The sequence below is a fragment of the Urocampus carinirostris genome, chromosome 1 (assembly GCF_059441175.1).
Source record: "Urocampus carinirostris isolate Australia breed hairy pipefish chromosome 1, RoL_Ucar_1.0, whole genome shotgun sequence".
In the NCBI taxonomy this organism is placed as follows: Eukaryota; Metazoa; Chordata; class Actinopteri; order Syngnathiformes; family Syngnathidae; genus Urocampus; species Urocampus carinirostris.
In genome coordinates this window covers 74,431,669-74,448,160 of record NC_142349.1, presented here as the reverse complement: position 1 = coordinate 74,448,160, position 16,492 = coordinate 74,431,669, and the positions used below count along the sequence as shown (strand labels likewise).

Here is a 16,492-nt window from a genome sequence, read left to right as displayed (position 1 = left end):
TACAATGATTATATACTATTTTAGACTATTTTCAAAAATACTTGTCCTAAGTTTGACCTCAGCCTTAAGTACAATTCTTCAGAAGGGTGTCGTAAACCGCATTTCCTTTGGAATGTGTCCTTGGTTTCCGTCTGTGCAGATAACAATGACTTATCACCTCGCCTGAAGGCAAGGGCGCTGACCTATCACCCTTGTCCAGAGCTTCAAAGGACTATTGGGGAATTTGCATCGCCACGGCGCGGACCAATCAGCCAGAGGCTTGGTCATGGGGCGTGAACATTTCATAGGCATGGGTGATAAGATGAGGAGACCCCGGAACCTCGTCGTCTTTCTCCACATGATTGTAATTGGGAAGGAAGAAAGATCCGATGTGTTCAACTCTTTGGGTAAATAAATTGATATGTGGACTACACTCGTCGTTTGGCTAATTAAATTTCTCAGACTTTTGAATATGCTCCAACTGTAAGGAATTAGACAAGACACGTGAAGTGTCTTCGGAGTCAGATTTCAGTTCAATAAATGTTATAACCTTACATTGGTAATGAATCTTTCGCAACACTGTGGAGGAGTTTTGGCCCACTCTTCTTAGCAAAATGTTTTCTGATCAGCCATATAGCAGGGTTTCTCTAGCATGAACTGACTGTTCGAGGTTCATCCACAGCATCTCAATTGGATTTAAATCCGGACTTTGGCATGGCCGCTCCAGAACCTTCATTTTGCGTTTTTGGAGCCATTCAGAGGTGCGATCGTTGTCCTGCTGCATGATCCTACATTGCTTGAGTTTAAGGGTAGCCATTCCTTCAAGATCTTCTGGTAAACACCAGAAATCATGATTCCGTCAACCACAGCGAGTTGTCCTGGTCCTGAGGCAGCAAAGTGGCCCAGTTAAGGTCAGTGTTCATGAATCCACTATAATAAAGACACTGGCCAAAAATGGCATCTACGAGAGGTTTCCCAGGCAAAAAACTGTCATTAAAGAACAGAAAGAGCCGTCTCACATTGACCAAAAAGCATCTTGATTATCTTCAACACTTTTTTAGAAACATTTCTGCGGACTGATGAGTCAAAAATTTAACCTTTTGGAAGGTGTGCAGCTCATTATATTTGGCATAAAAATGGCACAGCATTCGACAAAAAAAAAAACATGATACCAACAGTAAAGCATGGTAGTGTCACGGTTGCCATGGCGCCCAATTGGCCCCGTCTGTGGGCGCCAGCTGTAGCTTGTTGACAGATTGGCTCCCTGTCAGTATTTAAACTCTGTCATGTCAGTCCCCTTTGGTCGGTCCGTCTGCGAATCTCCGTTTTTACACGGTAAGTCCTTTTTCGCCTGTCCTGTGTTTTTGCTCTTGTTTTTCTACCGTTACTATCTGTTTTGATCTCGACCACGTCTGCTCTCATCTCCTGGTTTTCGACTTTTTTCCGTTCCCGACACCGCCATCGCTCGCCACAGAAGTCCCACTTCCGCGTCTGAGCAACCTACTCCCCGCGACCATCGATCTACGGATCGTGTGTGCGCTCTTTTCCCTGCTCCCCTATAAAACTGTGAGTAACGTTACGCGAGTGGGTCCTGTTTCCTGCTCTGGTCTTGACAATTTAAGGATTTGCTTGAGTTTAAAATCAGTGCTTTTGTACGTTTGTTGATGCAGTTCGTTTAAAACACAAATCACAAAACTGATTGTGTTTGCAGTAGGGCAGCACGGCGGCACAGCTCTAAGGTCTTGGGAACCTCCTGTGTGGGTTCAAATCCAGCTACCAGACTTCCTGTGCGGAGTTTGTATGTTCTCCCCGTGCTTGCGTGGGTTTCCATCGGGCACTCCGGTTTCCTCCCACATTCCAAAGACATGCATGTCAGGTTAATTGGCCGGTCCGAATGGTCCCTAAGTGTGAATGAGCGAGCGAGTTGTCTGTCCCCGTGTGCCCTGCGATTGGCTGGCAACCAGTTCAGGGTGTCCCCTGCCCACTGCCCGATGATTGCTGGGATGGGCTCCAGCACCCCCGCGACCCTACTGAGGATAAGCGGTGCAGCTAATGAGATGAGATGAGGTGTTTGCAGTAAATAATTGGTTTATTTTGTTACTTTTAGACTGCCTAGATGACTATTATTATCCTAATTTGTACTAAATCACTTTGAATATTTGGTATAAAATAATCCCAGGCTTCTCTTGGAGTTCAATTTTGTACTATAAGATATTACCATTGTATAATACACCATAGTTAAAACATGCCTGGCTGCCATTTCAGCTTTAATGTATTGATTCATCAGAGCTGGGGTGTCGAACTCATTTGAACTGGGGGCCACACGTTAAATGAAAAATCTCGGGGGGCCGGACAAGTAGATTACAGAGGAAGAATGAAAGAGAGAGGTACAGAAGGAGAGAAAAACGGGGGGGAGAGAAAGAAAAAAAAAGAGAGAAACAGACTGAAAGCGGAAGTGAGAGAGGGAGCAGAGAGATAAAAATACACAGAGAGAAAAAGAGAAAGATGAAAAGAGAGACAAATAGAAGAGAATAGAGAGAGAGAGAAGAGAGAGCGAGAGAGAGAGAGACAGAGACAGAGGGAGGGAGACAGAGAAAGAGAAAAAGCAAGAAAGAGAAAGAGAGGGAGAGAGAGAGAGAGAGTACAAGAGAAAGATGAAGAGAGGGACAAAGAAAAGAGAAGAGAATAGAGAGAGGGAGAAGGAGAGAAAGATACACAGAGAGTAAAAGAGAAAAATGAAGAGAGAGGCAAAGAAAAGAGAAGAGAATAGAGACAGAGACAGAGAGGGAGAGAGATACAGAGAGAGAAAGAAAGAGAAAAAGAAAGAACGAGAGAGACAAAGAAAACAGAATAGAGAGAGAAAGAGAGAGTAAGAGGAAAAAAAGGAAGAGAGATAAAGCAAAACAGCTCCCGCAAATTTGGGATTGTCACCTGACGTTGGCGGAAACAAGTGGACCGATTTCAAAGTGTAGCCCGTTTTTCTCCTGTCTCGCGGGCCTGATCCAGCCCGCGGGTCACCCGTTTGACACAGGTGCCATCGGGGAAGTTAGCCACTTTTCCAAATATTCATTTGATGGAATATCTTTTCCCACTGAGGATTCGCCATCAGAAACAACTCACATCTCGTCATTGAAGTGTGTTCGTAAGGACAGAGTAGAACATGGAATGATCAAGTGATTGAGGGGCCCCAAAATCATATTTTGCTTAGTGCCCCTGAAGGCCACAATTAGAAAATAAATGACGTATCGGGAGCTAATGAGTGACGTCACTCTCCCTATCGCCTCGTAAAAACGCGTCAACAGTTAACGTGCGGCCTTCAAGGACGTCAGCCTCCCCCATCCTCCCCTCTCTGCATCCCACCTGCCTCCACTTTCATCCTCCCCCTTTTATCGTGGATTCTTCTCCTTTTCCCTTACCTTCTCCTGAGCCCGGTTGATCCTCTTTTGCACGTTTTTAGCGAAGATTCCCGTCTTGATGTCCGCCATCGCGCCTCCCTCTTTCTCGCGGATTAGGTAGAGACGGAGTGGGGGGAGGGAGGGCGACTGCGATGCGTCTTGTGCGCATGCGCGATGGAGACCTTCGCCGCGGGCGGGCGGGGCTTCGTCCCCCACTTCACCAGAGCTACTGCGCATGCGCGCGCGGCAGCGAAAGAAAATAAAAAAGATCATAATGGGAAAAGAAAAGGAGGACCTTTCACTTCACAAACCTGCCAAGCTCAGCCAATTCCTCCCCATTTTAATCATTGCAATTCCCCTTGGGAGCGACAATAAAGTGTGAAAACAGAAAAACGAACTATATGGAATACAGAGATAATATTAGCCTTGTACGATGACGTTGTTGCCTGCTGACAGTGACCGAGACCATCCGGATCAGAGCCCAAATGGGAAGACCAGATTGCTCTAACAAAAAACAAATTTTCGAGATATGTTTTTCCCTGTATAAAATTGTCAACGGCGTGCACGATTAGAAAGGATCAAAAACATATAAGATAGGGGGAAACATATAAGTAGACAGGTATGAATAACAAATAACACATTTGCTAAGAATCAAATGAAAAATAAATACAGTAATAAATCCAAAACATACACGACACTTGTAAAAATATATTTCCTGAAAGCGCTTTTATAAAGACCCGCTTTGAAAGCTTTGCTGTAAAGGAGCAGCTTACCCGTCGTGGCCAACAATCCAATGAATTAAAAACGGAAAATCAATAATGAAGTCAAAACAAATACAACCGGAAAATAAAATCATAGTTTGGCACTTGTAAAAAAATCAATCATATTTCATTTTTTGTAGTATTGCATACCTGTCAACCTCTACGGCTCCATGCCCTTACAAACTGTCGTATTTTTTGTTAATGAACATTTTGTTGTGTGATACTGAGTTGCTCGACATGAATGAAGTTTATTATAAAAAAAGTTCAAAAATGAAGTCGCTTGGACGTTCACTGTAGAAGGAAAAAATACATGCAAATATAATTAAGTAGAATAATACATTTTCTTATTCAAATTATGAATTCGTTTTCTGCATTAAATTATTGTTGGTAATATACTGATTAAAGGGATAACCACAAACCTGTCTTTTTTCATTTTCTCCTTTTATACTTCCTTTTATTCATAACTTCTTTATACAACATAATAATTTGTAATATAATGCATCAAAGCAAGTGAGCCGTTTGATAGCCGGCTCTCTTTAATGAGTTGAGCCGAAAAAGCCGGTTCTCTAAAAAGAGACGGACTTCCTTTCACTACATAAGTACCACATGAAATCCGAGGCGGCAGACGCATGCGCACAGTAGCATCAAACCGCTCGCTTCGTTTGCAACAAAAAAAAACGATACAGAGATAGAGGCTACCGCGGCGAACTCGAGTTGACTCTATTGGTTTGCCGTTTAGTGATAGTCGGTGACAAATTTGCGTTTTTCCATGCAGATATTCTTGTACGTCGTACATGTCTTTAAATGCATAATAAACATACTTTGTGCGGCAAAAACGTACAGGTTGACAGGTATGAGTATTGTCTCCAATACAAGTAGTGTTATGAAGTCCCACTAATAAAACTTTTGTTGTGAAAGGACATCTAACCTGTACGTGCTCGCTCGTCATTGCTAAATCATGGCAACAACGCAAGGGACGTATTCAAAATGGGGGAAAAAACACAGCTGAAATCAATTAAATTGGTTAATAGAACATATTTGATATTTATTTTGGTTAAAAGCAGTTTTATGAAACCCATCTAAGTAAATTTTTACTGTGAAGGAGAACCTGACCCGGAAGTGTCTTTTGATGACTTCCTTGCCACGGGCCGGCTGAGGTGGCTCGGCTGGCTCGGCTAGCTAAACTAGCTTGACCGAAGAGGAACCGTGAGAACCGAACAAGATGACGGCGGGCGGCTCCATGGCGCTCTTCGTCTTGGCTCTCTTGTCCATTGGCCTCCCGTCGGAGGCCTGGGACGCCGACCTGGAGCTTCTGGACCTGGTGGAGGAAATCCCGGACACCTTCTACCAATTCCTCTCGCTGGAGCAGGTTACTATCGCCATGGGAACGCAGAGAGACTAGTCATTAGTCACATTTGCTCGTTACCTTATTTCAAAAGTAATTGTGTTACCTTCAGATTACTGATACCAAAGAGTAATACGTTACTGGAAAGAAATTAGTTACAAATTACCTTATATACTCGAGTAGAAGCCGACCCCCTACAATCGCTTAAAATAGCCACAGCATAAAATAATTAGAAGAAACCTGTGGAAGCAGCGAATAATTTGCATATTTCTTGGTGCGTTCAATCCTGTGAGATTATGGGGAGACACTCCATATCCATTTCGCTTCAAACTACTCTACTCCAAATCCACTCTGGTCTTTAACTATTTTTAAAAAGACGTTCTGGCAAAAATCTAATTATAATGTACATTACGACTAAAAACATTAGTGCACGATTCCCTTTTTTCATGACAGACTGAGATTTTTTGACTAAATCAGCTTCATGTGCATAGATGGTTAAAGCGGTCAATCAACTATATTTCATACGCTAATCAATAGGAGATAAAGTAGCAAGATTATATTTTTAATTTTATAGTAGAGAAGAAACATTACTGGTGATGTGTTCAGGTGCATCAGTACAGGTATATGTATTTAAGGACAATTAAAGAAATTTGTAAATGAAACTTTTAAAAAGTACAGTACCTTTTACACCGCATTTTTCCTCCTATATATGGCGATATAATTTAAAGTAAAGTGCTAAATACCAGTAGTGCTAAAAAGCAGCAAGCGTATTTTTTTACCATGTTTTCAGTCCAAAAGTTCTTTGTAAGATTTTACAAAGTACAATAATTTTACTTGGTAAATGATTGAGCTCATAAATAGTTCTTTGGTTTCAATGAGTATTTAAGAAATACCGTATTTTCCGCACTATAAGGCGCACCGGGTTATAGGGCGCACCCCCAAAAAATAGTTTTTGGTCCTATATTTTCCATACATAAGGCGCACCGGATTATCAGGCGCTGCAATGGGAACGTGGACAAAACAGTCAGATAGTTCAGTCCAACCGATTACCCCCTTAACATTCCGAAAGCTTGCAAAGAAGCAAATACGTGTCGTAGACACGTGCGGATGCGGTGTCCGTACGATGTCATCATTTCTTAGTTTCCTTTTTTTTTTTTGCTGGCAACTGTGTGGACAGCAAAGTAAGAATTTTATTGTGCAGGGAAACGGGGTTCTTTACTGTGCATATGACAATAAACACTTTGAATTGAATTTAGTTTGAAAATAGACTCATCACAGAAACATCAAGATGGTTCTAAAACAAGATACCGGGAAAATATAAAGCCGCATAGCTCACCGAAGTTCTCTTGCAGCCATCACGTTCAATAATGATATGTAACCATGGTCTTCTTACAACCGTGAGTGTAGTAAATCCAGGAGAGTAAAATATTTACAAATAATAGTAAAAAATGTTTTCTCTATGCCGTAGTGCAACCCAACGTGTGATTCACATTCATCTTTTTCGGCCAATTGCAGGCTTTGTTTCGCCCCTTTAGCCTATGCCAGCCTGTAAATGACAAAAAGGATCCGCCCCCTTTACCTCCGAATAACTTTAGCCAGTAGTGACTGATTCAAATGATGATTGACACATTGGTTAGGAAATGAAACGCCGGTATATAAATCCCAGCATACACCGCGGACTACTTGGCGTTCGGGGGAAAATCTCGTCGGCGGCTGCTTGCCTTAGTTGCAAGACTTTGCGACTTAATATTGATCCATATATAAGGCGCATTGTATTATAAGGCGCATGGTCAGCTTTAGAAAAAGATAAAGGCTTTTAGGCGCGCCTAATAGTGTGGAAAATACGGTAAATTAAGGAGGAGTTTCAGGACTTGTCATTCCGTCGTATAGGATGCGACGTCTTCGGAGATCAAGAAGGCGTATCGCCGGCTGTCACTAGTGCTGCATCCTGACAAGAACCGAGACCCAAACGCAGAGACGCAATTCCGACAGGTGACCAGATCTCGCCTTTTATGTCCCTCGCCTGGCCGCCATTGGCCGCCTGTCAAACGTTTTTCTTTGTCGGCAGCTAGTGGCCATCTACGAAGTCCTCAAGGACGAGGAGAGACGACGCAGGTGAGGTGTTGGCCGTGGCCTGTGGGCGTGGCCTGGTGCCCGACCTGTCTGAAACCCCGCCTCCTCCCCCAGTTACGATGACATCTTGGCAAACGGGCTTCCTGATTGGCGGCAACCTGTCTTTTACTATCGCCGCGTGAGGAAGATGAGTAATGGCGAGCTGGCCTTCCTCCTCTTCATCATCCTGAGTGTGGGACACTATGCCATCCTCTGGTCCATCTACCTTGAGAAGATGCTGGTCAGTCTTTCCTCGCCCTTGCATGTCTGTCTTTGCCCGTCTTCATCTGTCCTCACCCGTTTTTCGCCCCGTCTTCACCTGTCTTTGCCCATAGTCACGTCCATCGCCCGTCTGTCGTATTTTCGTCCGTCCTGGCCCGTGTTCACCTGTCTTTCCCCATAGTCATTCATGCATCGCCCGTCCGTCCATTTTCGTCTGTCCTGGCCCGTCTTCACCTGTCTTTGCCCATAGTCATTCATCTATTGCCTGTCTGTCGATTTTCGTCCGTCCTGTCTCGTCTTCACCTGTCTTTGCCCATAGTCATTCATGCATCGCCCGTCTCTCCATTTTCCTCCGTCCTGGCCCGTCTCCACCTGTCTTTGCCTATAGTCATTCATCCATCGCCTGTCTGTCCATTTTCGTCCGTTCTGTCCCATCTTCACCTGTCTTTGCCCATAGTCATTCATCTATCGCCCGTCTGTCCATTTTCCTCCGTCCTGGCCCGTCTTCACCTGTCTTTGCCCATAGTCATTCATGCATCGCCCGTCTCTCCATTTTCCTCCGTCCTGTCCCGTCTTCACCTGTCTTAGCCCATAGTCATTCATCTATCGCCCGTCTGTCTATTTTCGTCCGTCCTGGCCCGTCTTCACATGTCTTTGCCCATAGTCATTCATGCATCGACTGTCTGTCCATTTTCGTCCGTCCTGTCCCGTCTTCAACTGTCTTTGCCCATAGTCATTCATCTATCGCCCGTCCGTCCATTTTTGTCCGTCCTGTCCCGTCTTCACCTGTCTTTGCCCATAGTCATTCATCTATCGCCCGTCTGTCCATTTTCGTCCGTCCTGGCCCGTCTTCACATGTCTTTGCCCATAGTCATTCATGCATTGCCCGTCTGTCCATTTTCGTCCGTCCTGTCCCGTCTTCAACTGTCTTTGCCCATAGTCATTCATCTATCGCCCGTCCGTCCATTTTTGTCCGTCCTGTCCCGTCTTCACCTGTCTTTGCCCATAGTCATTCATCCATCGCACGTCTGTCCATTTTCGTCCGTCCTGTCCAGTCTTCACCTGTCTATGCCCATAGTCATTCATCCATCGCACGTCTGGCGATTTTCGCCCGTCTTCACCGGTCTTTGCCCATAGTCATTCATCCATCGCCCGTCTGTCGATTTTCGTCCGTCCTGGCCCGTCTTCACCTGTCCTTGCCCATAGTCATTCATCTATCGCCCATCCGTCCATTTTCGTCCGTCCTGGCCTGTCTTCACCTGTCTTTGCCCATAGTCATTCATCCATCGCCTGTCTGTCCATTTTCGTCCGTCCTGGCCCGTCTTCAGCTGTTCGAATCCATCCTCGCCCATCGTTGCCTGTCTTCGTCTGTCGTGCATTTTTGTCTTTCGCTACCTTCCTGATCCATCCTTGTCTACATATAATATAATGAGTTTATTAAGACATTCACGCGAACGTCACTAACACTGGAGGCGACCCAATGTAGCTAAACACTATAATATTCACGACCAAGGCCCATTTTAGGTTCAGAGTGTGTCATATCGCTCTCTCCACCAACAATCAAATGCAAACATCTTTCAAACATTAAACATTTTAATTCTGTCATTTAAATAGGTAATACAGAATAAAACGGGAGCTGTTTTGGTACCAAGAAGATGAGAATTCCGTATCATAAAAATCAGTTTCAATGAACATTTTTAATAGTGAATGGTTTGTAGATATTCCATCAAAATATTATTAGAATGCATCTTAACGCGGTGCTGAATCAAATGGACTGAACCAGTTCAAAGCAGGGGAGTGTTTCCGATGCTGTTGTTTACATTTTTGTTTTGTTTACCTTTTTTTATTATTTGTTTAGCGTTTCCAGCATATTTAAGCTTATCCTGTTCTATATTGAGAACAAGAGAGTTTTTCAAATGCTATAATTTTTGGGGGTGCTTGAGAATGACAACGACTAGCCTTAATCTTGTTCCACGGACAGACTGAGGAGATCATTTCTTCCTCATGCCATGAGGCTCTTTAACTCCACCCAGGGTAGTAAAAGCCCACATGAAACCCCACCCCCACATTTGCATATGACCCTATTTTTTATCACAGCGTGTATTTTATGCAGCACTATTTATATACTCTATATCAAGATCTTATATTGGGTAGTTTTGTATTCTATTCTATGCGATATTAATGTTCTATTTGAATTTTCAATAAATATTCGTAGTTTCTTTTTGCATTATTGAAAATTTCTCACGCAAATTTTTTGGGCTTTTACAGCAAATGTATATCGGCTGCAATTATCTGTTATTGGCCTCCTCTTAATAATCCGTATTGGGCCTGAAAAACACATATCGCTCGACTCTTAGTCTTTGCCCATTCTCGTCTGTCCTTTTCCATCTTGTCCTATCCTTGACCTTCCTCGCCTTTCTTCGACTGTCCTCGCCCGTTGTTGTCTGTCATTACTGTCCTCACCTGACTTTGTCCATTCTCACCCATCCATGCCCGTCTCTGTCCCTCTTCAGTTGTCCCTGCCCATCTTCAGCCACCTTCGCCCATCCTCCTCTGTCCTCAAATGTCTACCCCATTTTTGTCCAACCTTACCTATTCTTCCCTGTTTTTGCCCATCTTTGTCTGTGTTTGCCTGTCTTTGTCTTTACCCGTTTTTGGCCATCCCTGCTCATCTTCAGCTGTCCTCACCGTCTTTCTCATTCATTGTCTTTGTCCCCTTTGTCTGTCCTTGCCCGTCCGCACCTGTCCTCGCCTATCCTCGTCCTTCCTCATCCATCGTTGCCCGTCTTTGTCGGTCGTCGCCTGTCTGTGTACTTTTTAGGTAGCCCCATCCTGTCTATACCCGCCCTTGTCTGCCTTTGTCTATCTTCGCCTGTCCGCTCGTTTTCGTCTGTCCTCGCCTGTCCTTTGCAGCCCCGTTGACACCGGTGTTCCTTTAGGACGACATGCTGGCCAAAAAGAAGAGAGAGAAGAAGAAGAAGAAGGTCGGCGTTAAAGAGGAAGTCAAGCCAGGCGCCACTGAAGGGCACGAAAGGTGCCTGAACCTCGCCTGTCTGGCCTGAAAGCGCCGCCTGTCCTCGCGTCCTCACTACTATTGTGTTTTTTGTGCAGTGCTCATGAGCGCCCCTGCTGGCGAGATCTCCTTCCTTTGAAAGTGGGCATTTGGTTCTACCTGTCTGTCAAACACTCGCCCCAAACTCTTGTGGTACGCTAGCCGTCGCCCAAAAACCTTTCCAGACGCTTCTGATGGTCCTCCTTGATTGGCAGGAACTGCGCCAGCTCTACCACGACTACCAGGAGACGAAACAACAACAGCAACGAGAAAAAGAAGAAAAAGAAGAAGAAGAAAAGGCTCAGCAGCAGCAAGCGACCATCAGTAAGAAGCTAGCGCTTGCTCCTCCCTTCTGCCATCTGACGGCTTTGCGCTTCCCTTTCAGGAGTGAAGAGGACAAAAGTCAAGTCTAAGACCGACTTCCCGGTATATCAGCCAATGGCGGAGCAGCCCGACTACCAAAGTTACCAGCAGGCAGGATCCATCCAAGAAGTGGAAGAGCAGCTGGACCAATGGCTGCAGGACAACAAGCCGGCCAAGAAGAAGGTGACTGCCAATCGCTGTTGTCTATGTTGTCAGTCGCGACGAATCCCATCATGCAGTTCACTTCCTTGCGTGCTAGTGATAGGAATTTTGGCCCTGCTAGCTAAAATGCAGTGTTCATTTTACCTCTGAAAAGTGAGGGGACCCGGGGACTCGCATGCTCAAAAATCTATGGGTCCCAACAGAGATCTATGGCTCCCCAAAATTTAGTGTTATCACGGTTGAAATTGTAAATCGGTGACAAATATGTAATATAAATCTATATATTAATTCAGTTTTAATCATCCCATTTATTGATAATACAAATCAGTCATCACTTAAAGATTTTTCAGGTCACAACAATATTGTACATTATACAAAAATATTATTGCTGAAATGATTATATAAATCTATATTTCCATTCAGTTTTAATCATCACAGTTAATTGGTAATACAAAGCAGTTATCACTTCAGATTTTTCAGTTCATATATTCTTCGTGGTTTGCTGTCCCGCCATAGTTGTAATGCCTTCTCAATGTCCAATCCATTATCATCCTCCTCATAGCGTAACCAGGAATATAATTTTGCCCAATCTCCCAAATGTAAGTTAAACTAAACTTTATTTATCTTAATAGAGCATATTTTATTTTTTTTAGTACAAAACAATACAGGTTACTTATATGAGCCTAAAACAAATTCAACTTGCGAACGATCGTCCGGAAGTAAGTAGGGCAGCGTCTGTATCTCGAAGGGAGCTGGTTCTTGATTTGTGGGGAGCCAGCTCATACTGTAGATCACTACTACATCACTAGAATGGGAGCCAACTCCATACTTCACTTTAAAGAGCCCACTCAGAGACGTTTTTGAATAACACATCATTATCTTTTAAGGAGCCGGCTCTTGATTGATAGGAGTCGTCTCCTTTTGGTCACTATAAAGAGTGCGTTCATAGAGCCGTTCCATTTCCCAATGACTCATCACTCGTATGGCGGGTATCCCTGTCAATATGACGCCACGTTTGAGAATTTGACAGGAGGCGGGACCCGCTCACTTTTGGCCAATCGCCATCTCTTCGGTTTTGTTGTAGGCGTGCGATTGGAGCGAGGACGACATGAGCCTCCTCAGCCGGCTGATGGGAAAATTCCCGGGCGGGACGCCGGGTCGCTGGGAGAAAATCTCGCACGAGTTGGGGAGATCCGTGGCCGACGTAAGTCCGAAAAAACGACTCGTTCGGTTCACGTTTGCTCTGGACTTTTCTCCCTGTTTGCATTCACAGGTGACCAGCAAAGTCAAGCAGGCCAAAGACCTGGCAAACTTGGGCACAGGTGAGCCGCCGAGGCGCCATTTTCTATTTTACGCAGCAGCTATTCCATCCCCTGTCGAGCTCATAGAGCCGTTACGTTCGCCAACGATACATCACTGTCTCTAATGGGAGCTGGCTCCTGATTGGCAGGGAGCTGACTTCCAATTTTCACTTTAAAGACCTAGTTCATATAGCATTTATGTTTATGAACGACACATCACTGTCTCTAATGGGACCTGGCTCCTGATTGGCAGGGAGGTGGCTTCCATTTTTCACTTTAAAGACCTGGCTCATAGAGCCTTTATGTTTATGAATGACACATCACTGTCTCTAATGGGAGCTGGCCCCTGATTGGCTGGGAGCTGACTTCCATTTTTCACTTTAAAGACCTGGCTCATAGAGCCTTTATGTTTATGAACGACACATCACTATCTCGAATGGGAGCTGACTCCTGATTGGCAGGGAGCTGACTTCCATTTTTCACTTTAAAGACCTGGCTCATATAGCCTTTATGTTTATGAACGACACATCACTATCTCGAATGGGAGCTGACTCCTGATTGACCAGGAGTTGGCTTCCGTTGTTCACTTCAAAAAGTTGCCTTATAGACCCACTACGCTCATGAATAATGCATAACTATCTTGAATGGGAGCCAGTACTTGATTGGTGGAAGTCTGCTCCCTCTGTTCACTTCAAAGAGCGAGATCTTGGAGCCGTTATTTTCGTGAGCGACTCATCACTATCTCCGAGGGAACCGGCTGCTGATTGGTAGGGAGCTGGCTTATGTTGGTCGTTTAAAAGAACCATCTTAAAGTGCTGTTATGTTGCGACAGATCACTATCTCGAATGGGAGCTGACTTCTGATTGACCAGGAGTTGGTTTCTGTTGTTCACTTCAAAGAGCTAGCTATTAGACTCGTTATGTTTGCGAAAGACACATCACTATTTTTAAGTTTAAACCTAAATAGTCATTCAAAATAGGGAGAGAACACATCAATGGACATTGAACTTGCAAGGAAGACTGGGAGACAAGCCTTCAGATAAGGAATTCCTTCTCTTGAAGCCCTCTCCCGAACCCCCTTTTTTATAAAAATTTTAAGGTTACAAAACACAGATCACCTCTAAGGGGTGTGGATATCAAAGAACAGCAACATGATTGGCTGATACCGACAATGATGTCATCGTCTAAACAACAAACAGTCTGCAATGATAGTCCAAAATAAGGATCTGGCATCGAATGAAATCACTTCAAAGAGCCAGCTCATAGCGCCAGGGAAGCCAGCTCCTGACGGGGGGTGCATCGGATGCCGGCTACCCACCAACTTAAATCAAGATTTTCACATCATCTTAAGTTCTAAAATCTTGTAGTTTTGGTAAAGTTTCTCTCTCCCAGTTTTGTCCTGGTTGAGCTGTAGGAAGTTTTCTGCCATCAACGACTCGATATCTGAAATGCAATTCAAAAGGGTATCTATAGGACTTTTGTCATCAGGAGACACGGCAAAGCTGTGTGTAAAGCTGGGTGTCGTCAGCGTAACTATGGAAGTTGACTCCATGTTTCCTGATGACATCCCCAAGGGCAAGCATATACAGATTAAAGCGTAGTGGGCCTAAAATTAACCCTTGGGGAACCCCACATGTAACTCCATAGGTTCTGGAGGAATATGTATCCATACATACAAAGAATTGCAAGATAGGAACAAAACCAGTTTAAAACAGTACCACAGATGCCCACTAGGTTTTTAAGTCTGTTTAATAAAATGTGGTGATCTACTAGCACTGAGATAGTTTCAGATCTCTTACTGTGGTTGCTCCTAAAACCAAACTGAAATTTCTCTAAAATGCTGTTTTCTTCTAAAGAAGAATTCAGCTGAATAAAAAGCAAATTTTCTAAAACTTTGCTTAAAAATGGTAAGTTGGACACCAATCAGGGGCTGGCTCATGTCGCTCGCTACAAGAAGCCATTATGTTACCCAATGACCCATCACTGTACCTAACGAAATCACGGCATGTTGGAGTATTCGACAGGAGGCGGGGCTTTATTTTATTTATTTATTTATTTATTGTCCGTTGCAGGTCTGGTCAAGTTATCGGATTTAAAGGGAATGGCTCCGCCCACTATTGACGAAACGGACGAAGGGGGCGTGGTCAGTGAGGACGGCCAATCGGCGACGGGTAAGCGCAACAAAGGGAAGTGCGCGTCGGACGACGGCGAGGGGGCCCGGCTCCGGTCTCGACGGCAGAAAGACTTCGACCCGGACGACGTGGACCAAGGTGAGGCGGAGGAGTCGTCCGCCTCGTCGACTCAATCGTGGAGTCAGAATCAGCAGAAGCTTCTGGAACTGGCCCTGCAACAGTTCCCTAGGGGGAGCGCCGAGCGCTGGGACCGGATCGCCAAGGTGGTCCCCGGAAAAACCAAGGTGGGTCACCGCGTTATGCTAACGGGACGTGTAGCACACTGGCCTCTTTTAGCTTTAACGCTAACGGCAGAGGTCAAACGTCAGCCGCGATTCTTTGAACTTGCTAATGCTAGCGACAGCAGTCAAAATCCAGACAGGTTTCTTTTAGCTTGCTAGTGACAGCAGGCAAGGATACCTAGGGTTTATTAACTTGCAAAAATCACCTCTTTTAAGCTTGTTAATACTAGCTAGCTAGCTACAGCAGTCAAAATCCAGACAGGTTTCTTTTAGCTTGCTAGTAACAGCAGGCAAAGATACCTAAGGTTCATAAACTTGCAAAAATCACCTCTTTTAAGCTTGTTAATGCTAGCTAGCTACCTAGCTAGCTACAGCAGTCAAAATCCAGACAGGTTTCTTTTAGCTTGCTAGTAACAGCAGGCAAAGATACCTAGGGTTCATTAACTTGCAAAAATCACCTCTTTTAAGTTTGTTAATGCTAGCTAGCTAGCTGGCTACAGCAGTCAAAATCCAGACAGGTTTCTTTTAGCTTGCTAGTAACAGCAGGCAAAGATACCTAGGGTTTTTTTTAACTTGCTAATGCTAGCAACAGCAGTCAAAGATCAGCCACGATCCTTTTTACTTGCGAGCAACAGCAGGCAAAGACCAGTTTTTTGTAAACTTGCTAATGCTAACGACAACAGGTAAAGATCAGCCATACTTGTTTTAGCTTGCTAGCATTAGCGACAGTAGCCAAAGTTAAGCCAGATTTCTTGTCACTTTTTTTTTCAGGAGGACTGCATGGTTCGCTACAAGACGCTGGCAGAACTGGTCCAGAAAAGGAAACAGGCCAAGAGCTGACCCAGTGTACCAGACCCAGGACTTGGACCAGCCCCCTGACTTTCTCGCCTCAGTGCCTCGGCCCCTCCTAGCATGCGGCCTGCCAATCAATTTTTTGGACTCATCGTAACAAATATTTATTCTCAAAAGGAATTTGAGTACATTTGATGGATGGTGCGACTTTCTTTAAACGCTGCTGCTTTCCAAACTGCTTGGATTGGAAACTTCTTAAAGGGACAGTGTGTCTTATTTAAAACAGATTGTTAAAAAAACACACTGATTTGAATAACAAGACAAAATACATAAACTATCATCACAAATGTGCATTTATTATTCTTTTGAATCCAAAGATGTGTATTTATTTGACATAACGTGAGTTTCCTCTAGAGGGAGCAGACATCATTGTCGGCCATCTTGCTGCCAAGGAACCCCTAAGGATTTGCTATCATGTACTGTAATACATCAAAATGATGCTGCCAACCGCCGTCAAATTTGAAGAAAGAAAAGAGCTACTTTCTTTCATTGGACCGATAAAAGTGGCAGTTTCATTTTTAATCTTTTAGATTTTC

General features: G+C 44.3%; 2 protein-coding genes across 6 annotated transcripts in view; one reads left to right on the top strand and one right to left on the bottom strand.

Annotated features, from left to right (window-relative positions):
- The window catches only part of amph (amphiphysin), a 29,900-nt gene extending 26,345 nt beyond the window's left edge, over window positions 1-3,555 (bottom strand). For all 5 annotated transcript variants that reach the window (XM_088350848.1, XM_088350865.1, XM_088350874.1 and 2 more), the window contains exon 1: window positions 3,396-3,555. In XM_088350848.1, coding sequence (XP_088206974.1) covers window positions 3,396-3,464 — 69 coding nt within the window. In that variant the 5' untranslated portion in view covers window positions 3,465-3,555. The remainder of the gene's footprint in view (window positions 1-3,395) is intronic.
- A 1,561-nt stretch (window positions 3,556-5,116) lies between these two features.
- On the top strand, window positions 5,117-16,243 carry dnajc1 (DnaJ (Hsp40) homolog, subfamily C, member 1). Its single transcript, XM_088350835.1, has 12 exons — window positions 5,117-5,504; window positions 7,371-7,472; window positions 7,549-7,595; window positions 7,668-7,833; window positions 10,754-10,848; window positions 10,926-11,019; window positions 11,082-11,190; window positions 11,252-11,412; window positions 12,476-12,595; window positions 12,665-12,713; window positions 14,764-15,107; window positions 15,876-16,243. Exons 1-12 carry the CDS (start codon window positions 5,358-5,360, stop codon window positions 15,942-15,944), a joined length of 1,503 nt encoding a protein of 500 aa, XP_088206961.1. The 5' UTR covers window positions 5,117-5,357; the 3' UTR covers window positions 15,945-16,243.
- The last annotated feature ends 249 nt before the right edge of the window (window positions 16,244-16,492 follow it).